General features: G+C 50.6%; 1 protein-coding gene across 2 annotated transcripts in view; it reads right to left on the bottom strand.

Annotated features, from left to right (window-relative positions):
* Positions 1-17,886, bottom strand: part of RXRG (retinoid X receptor gamma) — a 37,540-nt gene extending 19,654 nt beyond the window's left edge. Inside the window, exon 1 of one of the 2 annotated variants that reach the window (XM_027895902.1) lies at positions 17,704-17,886. In XM_027895902.1, the coding sequence (XP_027751703.1) occupies positions 17,704-17,800 (97 nt within the window). In that variant the 5' untranslated portion in view covers positions 17,801-17,886. Of the gene's footprint in view, positions 1-1,874; positions 2,065-17,703 lie in introns of those variants that run through there. The other variant, XM_027895903.1, reaches the window with a different exon arrangement.

Here is a 17,886-nt window from a genome sequence, read left to right as displayed (position 1 = left end):
TCTCACATAGCCTAAAAAGTTTTCTGGCCAGAGCAGCTATTGCTTTCTCAACCAGACAAAAATCCCTCTCTTGCAGACCCAACAGCCCAAGGAAAGGCGGTTCCCACATCACCAAGATGCCTCAGAGTCATGGAAGGCTTTGAGGGGAGTTTGGGTGTGAGGGGTAACCTGTATCCAGGGACCACAGGACAGCCCACAGTGACTGCTTTAAAGCAGCCCTAACAAAACTTGGCCCATGCTTTTGCACCTCTGTCAGTTCACCTGCAGAAATCACCTGTGTTTCTAACACCAAGCTACAAGTAGGGTAAAACACCAGTTTAACATGCTTTAAATGAAAGCTGAAGTCCCAATATATTGAGCTGCTGGTGGGCTGGAGAATAGTCCCTTCATCTTCGTCGCTGGGACATAAATCCCTCTGTTCCTATTACCATTTTCCTCTCCTAGAAATCTCCCAAAGGCTCTTCTGAGCACCGTGACCCCTGTCCCTACAGGGATCTGTGCCTGGTTTCTACGAAGATCAGTTTGAATGTCACTTTTCTTTCAGTTTCTTGCAAATCTGTAATACTCAATAAATTAAACACAAATAACACTTTCATTGTTTTGGTCTTATTGCAGCAATAGGAGAGAGTTCAGCTTGTCTTTGCTTGTTCCTTAAAAACACCAGTGAGCAATAGATTCTTCCAACGAGTCATTTCTTTTCTGCAGAAACAGCCTAAAAAGGTATTTTGGAAAGTCAAGAGCTTGTGAAACTTGCAGATGACTTGATGCAATACCAGTGACTTTTCTGGAGTTGGAGAATTACCAGAGGTGAGCATCTGGTGCAAGAGGGAGGGGGGAAAAAACATACACATAGTGGGAACATCCCATGTGCAATCCCATATCTGCACGAACCTCTTCTCTAGCAGAGAAATAACAGAAATAACTAATGTACACAGCCTGGGGGCCTCCAGAGCGGGAGACCTGGAGGCATTTACCCACCTTCAAGGGCTAGGAACAACTTTTCCAGACACAGTAAGACTTTCCACATCCATGAACAACAATGCATCTAAATTTCCTGGAGCAGCACCAGTACTTCTGTCGGCAGTCAATACACGGGTGCTCCCAGCACAGCACTCCAGCCTGCCCACTGCCTGCCTCGGCTGGGGAGCACCCGACAGATCCTCAACAAGAGAACAAGAGGAATAACTTCAGACAAAAGTAATGAGCGAGCCCTGGTAATTCCAAAGTCCTTTTCCCAAGAGCAGCTGTGGTTTCTACGACCAGGACTCGCTCATACTGCTGTGCACGGGGGTATCACAGCCCTGCAGCCCCAGCCTTTCGCTGGCTCCCTGGGCAGCCTCGCTTGGCTAATCTGACACAGCTTCACGCGATTATGGTGGTATCTGTGTCACAAGAGCAGGACACAGCCACCAGGCAAGGAAAGAGCCCGCTTAAGATTGTCTTGGGGGCGGGGGGTGTTTTACGTTCTAAAAGTAATTTTTTTTTAACTCCAACAACTTAATAAAAATGAAATCCAAAAGGTGCTTACTGGGTTTAATCCTGCTCTTTCAGCGAATAGATTCAGTCCATTGCACGTGGACACATGCATGCATCACCCAAATTACATACTAAACTTCAAAGCAGGGTGCAGTGGTTTGACTCAAGCCCGCATAATTTCAGGCAGCCTGGTTTGGCTGTGCAGAAGTTCACAGCACACATAACCACAGGACAGCTTCAATCATAAGCACACAGGCACCGCAGGTTACAGCCACATACGAGCTAGGTTAAACACGTTTTTAAATTCCCTTTACCCCCCCCCTCACAGTCCTACTGTGGGATCAGTTCCTCCACCTAACCCAGAAGGCACAGATTGCAAACGCAAGTAAAATACTTACTGCCAAAGCCTGCAGGAAACTTAATGAAGTGAGGATAATTCCCATACATGTTTAATCTTCAGTTCATCGCTTGCCTTTCTAAACACAACTGCCTGCTCTAACTTCAAAGCTGCCCGGAGCGCAGCGCAGCCCGCCGGGGTCGGGACATGGCTGTGCAGGAGCAGGGGCTCTCGGAGGGTGCCAGGGCAGCTGCCTCCTCCCGTGGCCTCATCCTTGCTTCACGCCGGCAGCAGCTGCTCGCCGGGATGAGACATGCTCTTGTTCTCCGCCGCTCAGGGCTGGCTCCCGCGCTCAGCTGTCTCGGCTCCCTGCAAATTCACGGCGGACCGTCCAGGGAGCATAATCGCCCGGATAAGATGCCAATCAATGCATGACGGCTCCGGTATAGATCAGAAATTGGGAGGAGGGGGAGAGGTTAAGTCGTTTAGGGGAGGAGCATCGTGGGGAAGGAGGCGGCGGGGGGGCTTTGCTTTTCCACCAGTGGAGACTCGCTGCAGTGTGTTAGTTACACCAGCCCCAGCCATGTGGAGGGTTCTCTGGCCAGGCGAAGGACCAACCCTGACCCAGATGATGATGATGATGATGGGCTGGCCAACAGCTCATGTGCAACCAACCCTGCACTTTGGGGCTAAGGCTGTGTGGGAACAGAGCTTCACATTCCCATCCCACACCAAACCATGCCTCAGCTGTGCTCCCAACATCATCTCCAGCACCCTGTGGTGCTGGATTGCAGTCACCCCCAGGAAATGCAGCCCTGATGGGCTGAGGAGGATCAGGACCTTCCTGGGGCTAGTGGAGCTGGAAGCTCAACTCCCATTCCCTACTCTACCCAAAGGAGTCCAAAAAACACCCAAATCACACACAAAAAAGCCTCATGAACCAGTTGCTAAAGCTGCGTGGGATGAGAAGAAGTGGGACACAGGACAGAGCCCTGGGGGCTCACTCTGTGCCACACAGTCAGTAAAGTGTTCACAGCCGTGGCAGCAGAGTGCAGCAGGCTTCACGGTCCCATGCTTACATCTACAACTTCAATTTAATGTCCACCCATCCTGACAACGAAGTTCTGCAGGAAAGGAGTAGAAATAAGCAGAAATAAGTAGCCAGTTGCCAGACTGGGGCAAAGTCACATGCAATCTCCAGCACTGCCTCCTCCTGGTACTCTGAAGCAGGAGCGGTTCTGTGCCTCACAAGCCCTCTACCAAACCCACGAAATTCTGGGGAAAGGCAGGGGTGCAGGAAACAGCACAACCTTCTGTTTCTGATCTGAGAGACTACAAATGAAGTCACCTCAAAGGAATGGAGGAGAGAAGAATTTTTCTAAAGGTTGTAAAGTAAACAGAGACCAAGACCACATGTGTGCTGGAAGAGAAGGTGGGTTGCAGCCCTACCGTTGGCACAAGCCACGTGGCAGAGAAAGGGGGCACGGGGCTAGAAAGGGGCTTTGCCTTCCCAGGGAGAGCACAAACCATCCCCACATACAGGATGGGGAGCATGCCATGCTAACAGCAAGACAAAGTGAGGGAAGAGCAGATTAGGATGTTTGGCATCCTTCGAGGGCCTTCTGGCACTTGGCTCTCTTCAGGGCACCCACGGACTCATGCTGCCCTTTGGCACTAAACATGCTGGAAGAAAGGCTTGGAATATGCCAGCCCAGCAGCAGCTCAGGCAGATGCTGACTGAGGTGCTGTCAACCCTGAGATACCACGTGTGCAGGAGAGGGAAAGGTTACCCCTGTTAGCTCTGTGTCTTCCTTTGCTCTCAGACATTGCCATATCCCTTTATCTCTAGTTGGAGTTTAAGGAAGGGAAAGGGCTTTTCCCTCCCTCATATTAACAACTTTTTAATTATTTTTAAAAGGTGATTTGGTTTCCTCCCATTTCTGCTCTGCATCTGTGTGTGATGACTTGGTTACGTGCAGTACCAGGAGGATACCGTGACATGGATGTACAGCTCTTTATGGACAGCACTTACATCATATCAACACCACGACTTTGGAGTTTACCTGGGAATGGGAAGCTAACATTTGGGAGTGCATCTCCACGGAGCAGAACAAATGGATAATCTGCCTGCTGTCAAGAGTTAGGAGGTTTGCAGGCAGTAGTATCAGCATTCTGTATAGCCCATTAGCTCTAGTATAGGTTTACACACATTGGCTTTTCTCACAGCTAAAAAAAAAAAAAAAAAAAAAAGAGAGAGAGATCAGTATTCAGAGTAGGTTCTACTGAGGCAAAAAAACCCAAGCAACTGCAGTCTCACAGGGGGAATACAAACAGCAGAGATCACTTTTGTATCTTCTATCTGGCCACCTTTCACATCTCATTTGTTTTATTGCCCAAACATTAATGGCACTGCAGAACTGTTTCAGGGGAGAACAGGCAGCCGAGCACCATGCTTACACATCCCAAGGTTTGAGTTCCAGGGAAGGGAGACCAGAGGGTTTGATAACCACCACAGCAGCATCTGACTGTGGTGCTATGTCCTGTCCCTCTCCCTGTTCAGCTGAGCTTGTGTCCTCCCCTGCCACCACTGCAATACACAACAAGGACATCCCCAGCAAACACCCTCAGCAAGGGCCAGTCATCCTGCCAGTGTTCACAGACACATCTGGGTGCAGAAGATGTAGGCACAGCTCCTGTTTCCGTGGATGCTGCCCCACATTCCACCCTGTCTAATACAAGTGACATCAATCCCAGAAACCACAGGATTTCTAACATGTAGGCAAAGTTTGCTATTTCAGGATAGCACTGGCTTTGCATCTGGTGCTGTCCTTTAACAGCCACGCTGGGGATCCTTACTGGGGGCAGGAGACAAGAGCCAGGCACAAGCTTCAATGCCCCACAGGCATGGACCCAGGGCACTGCTGAGGAACAGGCTGCAAGGTGGCTTGTTTCAATCTCCAGCTAGAAAATTGGATTTCTCAGCAGAGCAAGTGGGTTTTTTTTTCTTTTTCTCTGTGACAAGACTGAAAGAAACATTTTTCAATCAAGAATCCCAGCAAACAATCTGCTTCCAAAAGAAGTGATTTTCACACCTATACCCTCAATAAGATCCAAGATTGCCACATAAGAGAGGGACTTTGTGCAGCCCCACACAAAAACCTGCCAGGGGGATGCCTCTCTGATCTGCTGTCACAGGAAAGCTCTGGCATGATGGGAAGCCTGCCTGTCCAGCAGCCCCTAAGAGACCTTTCCTATCATCTGTCCATCACCCTGCAGAGTTGCATCGGGGCCATCCACCCCCAGTCCCTGAGTGCCCACCAGCACTCAGAACCGAGATACTGTTTTGAGTCAAATCTGCTCTTGCACAACGGTTTTGCTTCCACCTGCTCGAGTCACACCTCCCTACCTTCCCAGGCTGGCTCATCCCTTGCCCTCAGGCCAAACGAGAGGGTTGTGCCCTCGCCAAGATCCGTGGGACAGAGCAGGGCAGAGCCAAGCTGCATGTTCAGTTCAGCCCCAGCAGCTCTGGGCACGGGGAGGTGTGAGCAGTGAAGCGGCTTTGCGTTCTAAGCACCAACCGTGCCGAGATTTACTAGTACCATTAATGCTCACCCACCACGCGGGATCTCAGCAGCTTTAACTCCATGCTAATGAAGTTTTAGTAGGGAATTATTTTTATTGATCTGCCCAGAGCAAAGAGCCTGATTTTAGTCCAGCTCTGTCAGCACACCCTTCCCCATAGCTCTTTTCTTTCAGCTTAAAAGAAAGGGGAGAGGAAAGAAGACAAAACATCTCTGAGCTCCTTAAAAAGGTTGGCAGTCCCAAGCAGTAAGTGGATTACTTTATTGATTTTTAGCAGATCTGGGTTAGTGAGTGCTTAGCGCTGCAGAACACATGCACACACTGAGCAACTTCAAGGAAAGCCCTTCAAGGCCCTTTCCTCAGGCAAATCGAACATCAGGCAATTAATTTAGGAGACCACCATGGATTTCTGAGTGTGGAGAAGCTCCAGCCCCTGTACCCAAATCAATCTGTGACAGACAGATTCCAGGGGCCAGTCCAGTCTCTCTTAAGCAGTGCTTCAGGACCATACAGGAGGCAGTCCCTCAGTTTCTACTAGAATAGCACAATGCACTGCTTCAAGTTATTGAATGTTTTTTTATTCCACCACCTCCCATTATGTAAAAGAAGACATTATGACTGCCACTGTCAATTTAGGAAGGCAAACTATTGCCCTGCTGCACCCAGATGGGACTCAGTGCTGCTGATGGGCATCCAGCAGCCACACCTGAGGGCATCAGTCAGAGCAGGACTCCCAGCAGAGCAGCGCTGTTCAAGCCAGCTGAGAAGCTAACGTTGTGTTGGGACCCCCAACTCACCTCCCAGTTAGCTTTCCAAGGCCACTGTGCTGCACACAGTACTTCAGCAGTGGGTTGGAATACCATCTCATCTTGGTACTACTCCACCAAGTCTTTTAGGATGCTGGTCTCTGACGCCAGACCCTAAACATGGAAGGCTTACCATTTATTCCACCCTGCCCCAGAACCAGGAAAGCTAGAAATTAAATATGGTCCCTTTTCCTTAAAGCAGGAAAATGCCAAACATGACCAAGAATTCCATCAGCTCCCCTTCCCATCTCTGTTTAAAGACAAAGGCGTTCTATGTATATGCTGGTGCCACATGTATGACCGAATAAAAAGGTGGCAGCTCTCACAATCCTACAGCTGCACATGTATCTTCCTCCTGACACTGCTCTGGAATGAGACTCCCAGAGAAAACCCACTGCCCATGGGGTGTTGCTGTTAGAGCTGGGCCTCCCTTCACAGGGCTAGTGAGAAGCAAAAGGGGCTACCAGGCTGAGGGCCCCAGGAGCCAAAATGCCCATTTTCCTCCCTGCTGGCCTCCAAAGGCAGACACAAAGACATCAAGTGACACGCTCAGGGCCAAACAGGAAGTCAGCAGCAGAGCAGGGACTTGAAGATGGGTTTCTCCAGGCTAACCAATGGACTGAGCCAACCTTATCCGTCTGTTGTACTGGTTGGCATTGGCCTGGCACAGGCAAAAGTCACCAAAAGGCAAGGTGCCTCCCGTGATTCCCTGGAGATGGAGAGGAAGGGACTGCTGCATCAGCCCTTCTCCACTCAGCCCTGCCCTTTCTCACCACTGTCTCATGTCCAGCAATAACCACAGACACCAAGCTAATGAAATTACTCCCAGAGCCCCACCGGGCTAATGCAATTACCAGCAGCAGCACATTCAAACAGCAGCACCACAAACACACCTGCAGTAACACAGCATGCCCTCTCCTTCTCCCCAGGCCTTCCCTGTCTCTCCCTGAGCCCTACAGTTGCCACCCAATGTGGGTCCTCTCCCCGAGGTCTGGAGGGCAGGGGCCTCTACTCCCAGTGCCAGGCTGCTCCAGGGAGGGCACTGCCTACCTTGCAGAAAGCACCGTCCCACGCAGCCAAGCGCAGCCTCTGAGGGCAAGTAATTCGCAGCGTGTTTAAACCTTGGGAGACCTTCAATTACCAGCACCATAATGAGGCCCTGGACACTAATCAGCGGTGTCACCGAATCCTCTTATGCCTGCCTAAGCACCTCCAGCAGCTTTGCTGGTTGCAGAGCCCAGCTGCCCACTCCTGCAGGGAATTACCTCCCCAGGCAGGCACCAGGGGTGGCACATGCACATTTTGACACAGGTGCAGGCAAGACACTCCCAGACATTGGTGCCAGCATGACAGAGATACCTGAGAAAGGCCTCTGCCCAGCCCAGAGGGCACCTGGGACCAAGCCCACACTGGAGATGCACTGGAGTTAGATAAACATTACTAAACTAGTAGAGAAGATATTTTAATATTACTGCTCCCTATTTGGGATGCAAAAGGCAGATTTACGTCCGTACCATCAAGCCAAGCTCCTTCCCTGAGATGCTCCAAGAGAGTTCTCGGTTCTCTCCTAACTGCGGATGGCAGGTGACCCCGTCTCGCTCCGCTCCCCTGCGCTGGCACTTGCTCACGGGGCGACAGGCAGCTCCCTCCGCACATCCGCTCTGACTCACGCTTTCTGCTCCAACAATGCACTTTTTAATATCATGCGGGGAGCAAAAACAACAGGTCCACTATAACGCCGAGATATCCCGAGGCAGAAAATCCATTTGGAGCCCAGCTAGAGAGAGAGTCAAGTCAATTAGACACTTTCTGGGGCGTCAAGCTGCCAACAATCCCAGCCTTTGTAACGGCGAAGAATCACTGCCTATGTGCTTCCCAGAGACTCCCCCTTGACGGAGCAGAAAGGTCAGCAGTGGTAGCGTCATGGAAAAGCATGCAACAAAGTATTCCTGGGAAGGTGGATCCAAAAGAGTAGCCATTTGGACCGTCTGAAAAATTGGTGTTTTTTTTTTTTTTTTGGTCAAAAGCATCCATCGCTTTGGGTTGGGTTTGCAGTTGTGTCATCTTTTTGGATTTCAGTAAAGTTTTTGATACTGTCTCTCCCAGTGTACTTCTGAACAAAATGCCCAGTCCACAGCTGGATAAACACATAAGGCAGCGGGTGAGCAATTGGTTCACAGGTTGAACACAGAGCGTAACACTGAATGGGGTAACATCAGACTGGCCGCCTGTCACCAGTGGGATTCCACAGGGCTCCTCCATCTTAGGCCCAGTGCTCTCCAATATCTTCATAAATGACTTGGAGGCAGGACTGGCTGGGATACTGAGCAAGTTTGCAGATGACAAAAAACTGGGGGGAGCTGTTGACTCCCTCAAAGTCAGGGAGGCCCTGCAGAGAGACCTTGACAAATCAGAGGGTTGGGCAATCACCAAGCAGAGGAAGTTCCACAAGGGAAAGTGCCGGATTCTGCCCCTGGGATGGGCCAACTCTGGATGTACTGGGGAATGAGATGCTGGAAAGCAGTGCCAGGAAAGGGACCTGGGGGCCCTGGTCAGTGGCCAGTTTGCCACGAGTCAGCAGTGCCCTGGCAGCCAGGAGGGCCAACCCTGTCCTGGGGGGCATCAGGCACAGCATCTCCAGCCAGGCGAGGGAGGGGATTGTCCTGCTCTGCACTGGTGCAGCCTCACCTGGAATATTGTGGCAGTTTTGGGCAGCACAGTATAAGAAAGATATCAAGCCATTAGAGAGCGTCCAAAGGAAGGCAAAAAAGATGGTGAAGGCCCTTAAGGGGAAGCTGCATGAGGAGCAGCTGAGGGTATTTGTTCTGTTCAGTCTGGAGAAGAGGAGATTGAGAGGAGATCTCATCTGCTGGACCTGGCATGTGCTGATGGCCACAAGAGCTCAACACAGGGTGGGAAAGGTCTTGTCACAGCATTGCCCTGCACAAGGCCACAGAGGGCTCCCACCTGCATCCCCCCAGCAGGTGCCACAGCCTGCTGTGCACCTGGGGGCTTTGCTTGCTACTCTCACGCTGTGCATCCCCACGTTCATGCTTTTACATTTCCTCCTGCTTCAGCAAGTGCAAAACTCCAGAGACAACCTGTCAATCTCCATCACATCCAGCTGCCTCAGATGGTCTATTTATACCAGACAGGCAAACGTGGCTATCTTGGAGTTCAAGGTAACAAGGGTTATTTCTGCACTGAGTAGCTCCTCTCTCGGGGGAGGAAGGCTTGAAGGTATCCAAGAGGAACAGCTTCACCTCAAGGGTTAGCACCAATACCTTCACAGCTGAGGGCACAGCCACGGGTCTCAAGGTCCAAGCCAGGCTCCAAAAGCCCACAGAGTTGATAACTGCCATAAGACATCTTGTCCCGGGACCCTCTGTATTCTGCCATGGGAGAGGGGAGATACAGCATGTGCTTTTGGATTTCTAATTCAGGTCTTTCCAAGCTAGAAAGGCCACAGCTTCAAGCTCGCACACACTTGGTTTCACCACTGAGCACTGCCTGGATCAGGTGTGAGCATCTGACTTCACACTGTCACATCAATGCTATAGTGAGGGCTCCAGCTTTCTCTGAACCACTCCTGTCTCTCCTTTTATGTCTCCCACACAGCCTGACCTCTGGCAGCCAGAGTATCTGAGCCAGAATAAAGCCTGCCTTATCAAATTGGCCCATTACTATCATTTGAAAAGATCTGTGCGAGGAGGCAGCATTACACCAGATTAGCACTGTGAGTCACGTGGCCACAGAGCTTTTGATCTGGACCAAGGGCCCAAAAGCCACATTCACCATGTCACCAAGGTGCAGCTCCTCTCAGCACTCCTCAGCCACCTGCCTTAGAGTTTAGTCCTTGCTCCAGTCAAAGGGATGTTTTTTATAAGCCACAGTGGGATGGTGGGGCTGCTGCCCCTCTCATAGGATGCTTGTAGCTCCTGAGGAACCAGGCAGCTCACTTGGATCCCACTTCCTCTTCATTTCTGCAGATGCCACTGGCTCATTAACCCCTTTTTCAGGAGATTTCAGCCTGTCCGTTGGGTCCTCTGAGAGCAGAGCAGGAAATCAAATACCACAAAATCCCAAGTGTGTCTGCATGAAAGAGGGAGAGGCAGGTTTCTCAATGCTCTGCTTTCTTCCCTAAAGCACAAAAATCACCAGTGCCTGTAATGACGTGATCTTCCTGGGGATGGCTCTCCTGAGCTCCACTGAGTGTCAAGCCAGTCTTGGAACAAGTTTTCATTTCTCCAAATACTCTGATACAGCAAACCTGGCCTAGCACTACTAGCACAGCAATCTTGCACACTGCAAGCCCCCAGCTCACACCTAAGAATGTCTCTGAGTCACCAGGGGAAAAAAACCTATCCCCAGCACATCTCCAATCAATAAACCACTCCCTGTCTTTGCCTGAAGACACACGTATGTCCATACTCTGCTGCAAGCATGCCTGTGCAGTATATTCCCAAACACCAGATCCAGAAGGACGGCAGCTGGAAGAAATGAAGCACAATCAATTCTTGTTGCCCAAACACGTGAGGCTTAAAATGCATTTAAGGTGAGCTGAAGCCCAAAGAAACCCTTCATTAACTGGCAGTAAAACAAGACAGGAGAGGGGGATATGAAGACCTCACCTTAGCCCTCACTGTCTTCGCCTCCACTGGTGGCTCAAACCACCCCACTCTTGATAGTTTGTATCTGACCCCTAAGCCATGAAGGCATTTCCAATTCACAGGAAAGCAACAGGTTCATTTTGAGATCATCTCCTTACAGGTACAACCAATTTCAGTTCAAGAATCTGCCAGCCCAGTCTGTTTGACATTCAGAGGACTGAGCCACCTCTTTGCCTTGCCCACACAGCCACACATCTCTCATCTTTGTTCTAGCAGCTGTCCTTCCCCTGGGACTCACCTTCCAGTGGCAGCCAAAGGGAGACAAACACAACATGAAACTCAGCCAAAATGTTCTCCCACAAGATCAGTTCCTCAATGTTTCCCTGCAGAAAATGTTTAAAACCCTTCACCTCCCTGTGCAGCCGAGGGGTGAGTAAGGAGCCAGCTACAGTGAGCATCCCTCTCCTCATCCATGAGTTCCATTGCCTTTCAAACATATTCTTCTCTCAAAAGCCTCATGTTCCCCTGTACCAAATGGAAAAATCCAGTGGTATTTAAAGCCATGGGAGCATGACAAAATTCCCTATGCCCTAAAGAAAGGAATAGCTCTGGAACAAGACAAGGACAGACCACACCTCACAGAGCCCAGACAGCCCAGCAGGGAGGAACAAGCACGAGAAGAATTTGCAGGGATGTGGAATGACATGCTGTCACTGTCAAATATCTGTTCTCTGCCCCTCAACCTCTTCCCAATAGAAAGAGAGAGAAAAGAGCTCCGGCCACATGTTTTGGGCCTTTCCTTTCGAGCCTTTGAGCAGAAGAGGAAGCACCTGGGATGATGTGGGCACAGTAAAACATGCTCAAGTACTGGCACTGCACTGAAGTGCACTGGCTTAAGTCAGCTTATTAAAGCAAGCCCTGAAGATCCCAGAGCAGCTTCTCCACAGAGCTGTCTCCTCTGCCAGCCAGACATACCCTAGCTGAAAAATATGGAACCCAGTTCCTTATAAGGCCTTAAGCTTTCCAGACCAGCAGCACAGCCCCAAAGGCTGGTAAATTCACCAGTCCCAGGGTCTGTCCTGATAGTTGCAAAGATCGACATTTCCCATCAGTCAGTTCCCAAGCACATTTTGTGAGTCAGTCAGGGATCTTCCCACAGGTCATTTAAGAGCCCAGCCATACTCACACATCCCAGCCTCCATGGTTCATTTAATTAATGAGGCTTTCAAATCATACCTATCCACTTAATCTTGCAGTCCTAGAGCCTAAAACCCAGGGCAACAAAGACTCAACACTTCAAGCACCCCAGAAATTGTGCAAGACACATCCCTCAGTGTCCCAAGTACTTCTCTGAATCCCCCTGGGCACCTGTGCCAGGTGGGAAGCTTTCCAGAAAAGCTGCTCCCCCAAGACACAGGCTACTTCAAGATCCCACAGGCGAAGCAGACCCAGGAAACATGTTTACATGCCATGCTTTGGCACACAGCCTCTAACCTAGGCTGACCCAGCAACAAGGGAAGATGGATATTGATGAACCCTTGGTCAGGTGAAAGGGAAGAGCTGAAACAGTTGAGGGCCTCAGCTGACACCAACGGACACACCTCTCTGACAAACAAAACTATCCCATTTGCAATCCCCAAGGGCTGCCCTGGTGCCTCTTCCTGGCTGGAAACCGAGCTACTGGTGTGGGCTGGCTCCCAGGACCCCGAGCAAGCAAACCCAAAAGCAGAATCTCTGTCAGCACTCTGCACATCTCATGGTCTTGTAGGTAGATGCAATTTTCTGTGCATTCCTACTACCTCTGGGCAAGAATCTCCCAAAACCTCCCCCATTGTCTGTAACCATAGTTGGAGAAGAGCCTTGCTTGTGCTTGCTGAGCACCTTGCACAGCCACTCCCTTGGAGCAGCCCCATTTCTGGCCCTTGTACCAAGTTAGCAATAAGAGAAGGTCATTTAGATCCATCCCCATGTATGTGGCAGTGAATGGGGCCAGGGCTGCCAGAGAACGGCCAGGCAAGGGCCAGTCAGTGCTCTGCAGGGTTGTCTGTACAGATATCACTGTAGATTTTGGGGGCAGCCAGTCCTGGACCCAAAGAGTAATCAGTGATGGAAGAAGCTGAACAGCTCAGGGCAGTTCAGCCCTGAGGAAGGACACCTGAGCACACTCTGCTCCTATCCTCTCTTGGAGCATCCATCATTTGCAAGAGGGATGCACCTTTGGCGTGTGTGACTGCTTTTTACACCCACAAGATGCTCTCATCAGGCCCACATAGCTCTGACCTGACCCAAGTCCAAGTCCCAGCTACACACAGAGGGTAAATAAATAAATAAATAAATAAATATCACAGATTCAAACCCCAGCATCCCCTTTTCAGCCTGAAGAGAAAGGCAACGAGGATGCAAGGACGCTTGATGCGAGATGAGATGTGACCACTCCCTGCCATCCCAGGCTCTAAAGGGCTCTTGTCTCCCCGGCCACCTGCCCCATCCCCTGCTGAGCAGGCACAGCCACCCCCAGGGCACCTGCAGCCCTGTGCGTGCAGCCAGCAAGGGACGGCTCCCCGGCCGGCACATCAGCCCTCCCCGGCGGGCCGCCTCTCTGCACGAGATACCTGTCAGGGGCAGGGATCACCTCCTAGCACAGAAACAGGGCTGAGCTCTTCCCAGCTCCCCCCACCACGGGTCGGCAGGGCTCAGACAGACCCACGTGTGTGATGTGGAGGCAAGGCTGGCCGGGTCTGCCGAGTGGGACGGGCAGTTTTGCACCTCAAGTGCCCAAGGTGCTGGTGCCACTGTGGAGGAGCCCCTGCTGCCCTGGTGGTGGCCTGTCAGGGGCTGCAAATGCACCCCCTTCTCCCTCAGCAGGACTCAGTGCTCCCTTTCACAACCCAGTGCATTTAGAGGGGAAGTATTCACCCGCTCCAGGGTCCCTCATCCCTAAGAAAACCCATCCTAGAGGGTGTGTCAGGCCCAGCCTGCCTGCAAGCTGCCATCCCCCAAACACAACCCCATTGCCCGGCCTGAAAACCTGCCCCAAGCGCCCTGGTGTCCCCTCCTCGCCTCGTGTATGCCTTTAACAGTTTGCTGGATTACCCATTGCAACTAAAATAACAAAGCTACAAAAGAAGAGGGCGAACAGACGCGATATTCTGCAGCAATTAGGGCTAAACAGGGGAACGGGGAGCGGGGAATGAATGGACAATGGGGAGGGCAGGGACATGGCAGCCCAGGCCCCAACAGGCTGGGCACGAACTGTCCTCAAGAGGCCGGGTCCAAGCCAGGGAGCAGCGAGCTGTACATAAGGAAACGCAGGGAGATGAAAAGGGTTATTTAAACAAGCACCGGGCAGTCCCCACAGGGCCTCCCTGTCCGCTTGGCTTCATCACAGAGTGTCCAGGGTAGAGCAGCTCCCGCTTTCCCCCCTCTCCGAATCCTTTCAGGTGGCGGGGGGACGCTGGCAAGCTGCGGTGGGGTCCGCTTAGAAAGGAAGGAATCCATTAATCTCTCTGGTAATTACTGCCACATATGGATTTGCACAATTACACTTCGTTAATTGGTTATTACAGGCAAGCCAGACTGATTGGGCAGAACGGCTGAGCTTTAACCCCTTCGCTGCCCCCGGGGCCACTCAGACAGCAAGGCAGCTTTCTTCCCCAAAACACTGTGTATCCTCCTGTAACCCTGCTGGACCCTATGCCGAGGACCAGCAAGCACAGCCCTCAGCACCCAGTCCAGACATCTTTGCTCTCATGCCTTCCTTTCAGCTGGGTTCTCAAAGAGATGGACCCAAGTGGAAAGGAGTGAGCCTCCACCTCGAAAAAGCCAAACTGCCCAGCCAATTTCATCTGCTCTGGGTTTGCAGCAGACACACCACCTCCTCCCCAGGGTGCTGAGGGACGGCAAACTCAGATTTTGTTTGTTTTTAGAAGGAGACCAAGATTCCTTGTGCACTTCGACTTTGTGCCCTCAAGCCCAGCAGGGCTGGTGCCAACAGAAGAATCCACCCCCAAGTCTGTTTCAGTCTGTGAATGCAACTTCTTCAGCTGGATTTGCAGTGTAATGCTTTTCTTCCTCAAAAACACTGAGAACAGAGGCTTTACTCCAGCAATAAACACATAAATAACCACAGTAATAAAAGCTATACCAAAAAGTACAGATAAAGCCCTTGTAAAACTCCAGACAGCATAGGACCTCTGCCAGTTGGGAGTGGAGGCTGCCTGGCCTCCCCACAACACAGCTACCATGTCCACCACCCCTCACAGGTAGGTAACCATCCAAAACCTGGCCCCAAACTGTCTTGTTCAGGATCCAGCAATGTTTCTGGAAAAAAAGTCAGAAGTGGCAGGCCAAGGCGAGAGCAATTTCTGCCAGAACCACGTTAAAGGCTTCCCATTAAAAGCTGTAACAAGAAAGCAGCAAACAAGAGCATTGCAGAAAACCCACAGGGCAGCAGGGCCCATCTGAGGAGAGAGCTTTTCTCAGCAGCCACCAACTGCAAGGACAGAGCAGGCATTGGCATCTTAGGACTTCAGAGCTACTGCACTTCTCCTTGGCCACAGAGGAGAGTACTCTAGGCAGCTTATTTCTCTCCCTTTCCCAAGGGCAGCCCAACACCCCCCTCCAGTGAGGCAGTGCCTCCTGGGCAGTAGGATAGTGCTTACCCCAAACAAGGGACTTACAGGAAGAGCAGAGCCAGAGGGCACACAAGGCACACGATGAGAACTTTTAGCTCAGCTTCCGAATCGACCCAGCAAGCTACTGCAGCAGGAGCAAGATCACAGCAAGAAAAATCTATCTCCAAACCACCCTCTAGCTTCATCCTCTGGGTAAAAAACCCCTTGGGCAGCCCATTTAGATTCTTCAGCTGAATCAGATCAAGAGGAGACTCAAAACATCTGCAACAAACACATACCCACCCTTTCCTCTACTGCTATCACTGCAATCATGCCTGCAGTGATATCATCAGTGATATTATAAAATCAGTGATATTATAATGCTACTCAACATCATACATATAATACAACACTCTAGGTCTAGCCTAGGAGAAACCTCCTTCTCATCAGCTAATTAAAGGGCTTCTACTGTCCCCACTCTGCTGCAAGGAGTAGCCCAGTAATAAAACTCTTCTCCCTAGGAGGTCACTGGTGTTTCATGAAAGTTGAGGTAGGATTTGTTCCTGTTGTCCGGTGACCCGTGATTCCCAGCTCCCTGACTTCATACAGACATTTCTTTCTCCTGCAAAACCAGCTCCAAGCTGTCTGAAGGGGACCATCTGGTCCCTCGTAAAGGCAGCATCTCCCAGCTCCCCGTGAGTGTTCCAGGTGTGCGTGAGCCGGTGTTCGAGGAAGGGAGAGGCAGGCCAGCCCTCCACCCATGAAAGGTTGCTGATCTGTCCCCTAAACCAACTGCCTCTGCAACGCTCAGAATGAATCTTCAGAGCTGTCACAGGCAAGATCAGGCAGAACCTGCAACCGTGTTTAAAAAGGTCAGCTGGGCAAAGTCAGGATGGGAAGGATGCTCGCTTTATTGACAGATGCAGAGTGGAAGGGGCCAACCTGTGGGTACCTGCAAGCTGGTTTTGGCAGCACACGCTAGACTTCAGCTCTGGGCTCTGTTGGCTGCAGCTGGTGACAAATCCTTTGTGGATCACTCCCAGACAAGAGTCTGGGACAAAGCCTGAAACTGAGACTGGGGCTGAGCACCAAGCAGGGATCTTGTGCAGCCCCCCTTTATGCTCAGGGTTGAGAGCAGGCTGTTGGGATGGACGCCTTTCTGACTCTCATGGCAGTTTTTAAAGCTCAGAGACTAGAAAAAAAATTTTCTCTCTGTCCTTTACTTACGTGCACATCTGCCCAACACAGGTTGGTTTTGATTCCCAGAGTTCAGAATTGGTGCAAAGGTTACTTTGCATCCTACCAAATCAATTCCAGCACTGTACAACTGGTTTACCTGATATACAGGAATCAGACAAATAGTGTACCTGTTGATGCTAATTAAACTTAATATTGATATGGATATTTGACATATTTACTAGTAAAGCAGCAAGAGAAGTTGCTGGTTTAAATTTTATGTGACTTGGAAATACATAAAGGCAAGTAAATATATTCCTTTTGGTCAGAATATTGTTGCATATGTATTGCAAAGAGCTCACATGCAGCAGAGTTAGCGGAACACATTGAGTCAGCTCAAAACCCAAACCAGGTTCAAAGGGATCTGAAATTAATTAGGCCATTAAGACTTTTTCCCAGTGGAATTCTCTCTCTCTGTGTACATATACACATATATTTAATATATTTGACAAAATAAATATTTATCCAGGAAGAGCTTCATTTTTCAGAGAAGCATCACTTTTTTAAAAGTATCCTCCTGGAAAAATCTTGACTAGCTTTACATGTAGCTCTCACCTGTTCTTTTTTAACCTTTATGAGCTGATGCCCAAAACTCCTTTAGTATAAGCCATCACAGCCCCCACCTGCAAATACAGTATCCCTTTCCACACCCTGAACACTTTTCTTTCCCTCCATTGCAGGAGGAAAGTATAGACTCACAGATCTGGAAGAAACACAGAGGAACACAAGCTCATCTGACCCATCTTCCTGCCCCAGATCAGACCAGACATCTTCGGGGACAAAGCTGCCACCTCCTTCCCCAGCCCATCTGTCCCATCACACCTCCACCACTCCTGTTAAATTATATTTTCCCAATGTCTAAATTCCTTCAGTGGAGAGTGCAGCCAAATTAAAGTCCTGTAAAGGCTCTGTTCAGATGGCTACAGGAGCGGAGCCCAGGAGCCTGGGCAAACCCCACGGCACTCAGTGGTGTCCTGCACAGCCTCCCAACCCAGAGCGGAGCCCACACAGCTGATCTGCACAGGGTCAGGACGAGGACTTACAGAAATGAGGGAAGGAGCCTGTCTCCAAGGAATAAGGAACCTGCGTGCCTGGCTGCATTTCCAACCTGTGTCCTGTCTCTTCAGCAGACTCAACCATGAAGGGACGTTTGTGATCAGCTCTCTCGGAGGCGCTGGGCTGTAGGAGAAAGACAGGAGTGTTTACATATTACAGAGCAGCATCCT

The sequence above is a fragment of the Empidonax traillii genome, unplaced genomic scaffold, assembly GCF_003031625.1.
Source record: "Empidonax traillii isolate 1590-97213 ecotype Southwest subspecies unplaced genomic scaffold, ASM303162v1 scaffold474:size1423191, whole genome shotgun sequence".
Classification (NCBI taxonomy): domain Eukaryota; kingdom Metazoa; phylum Chordata; class Aves; order Passeriformes; family Tyrannidae; genus Empidonax; species Empidonax traillii.
This window is presented reverse-complemented; position numbering and strand designations above follow the sequence as displayed.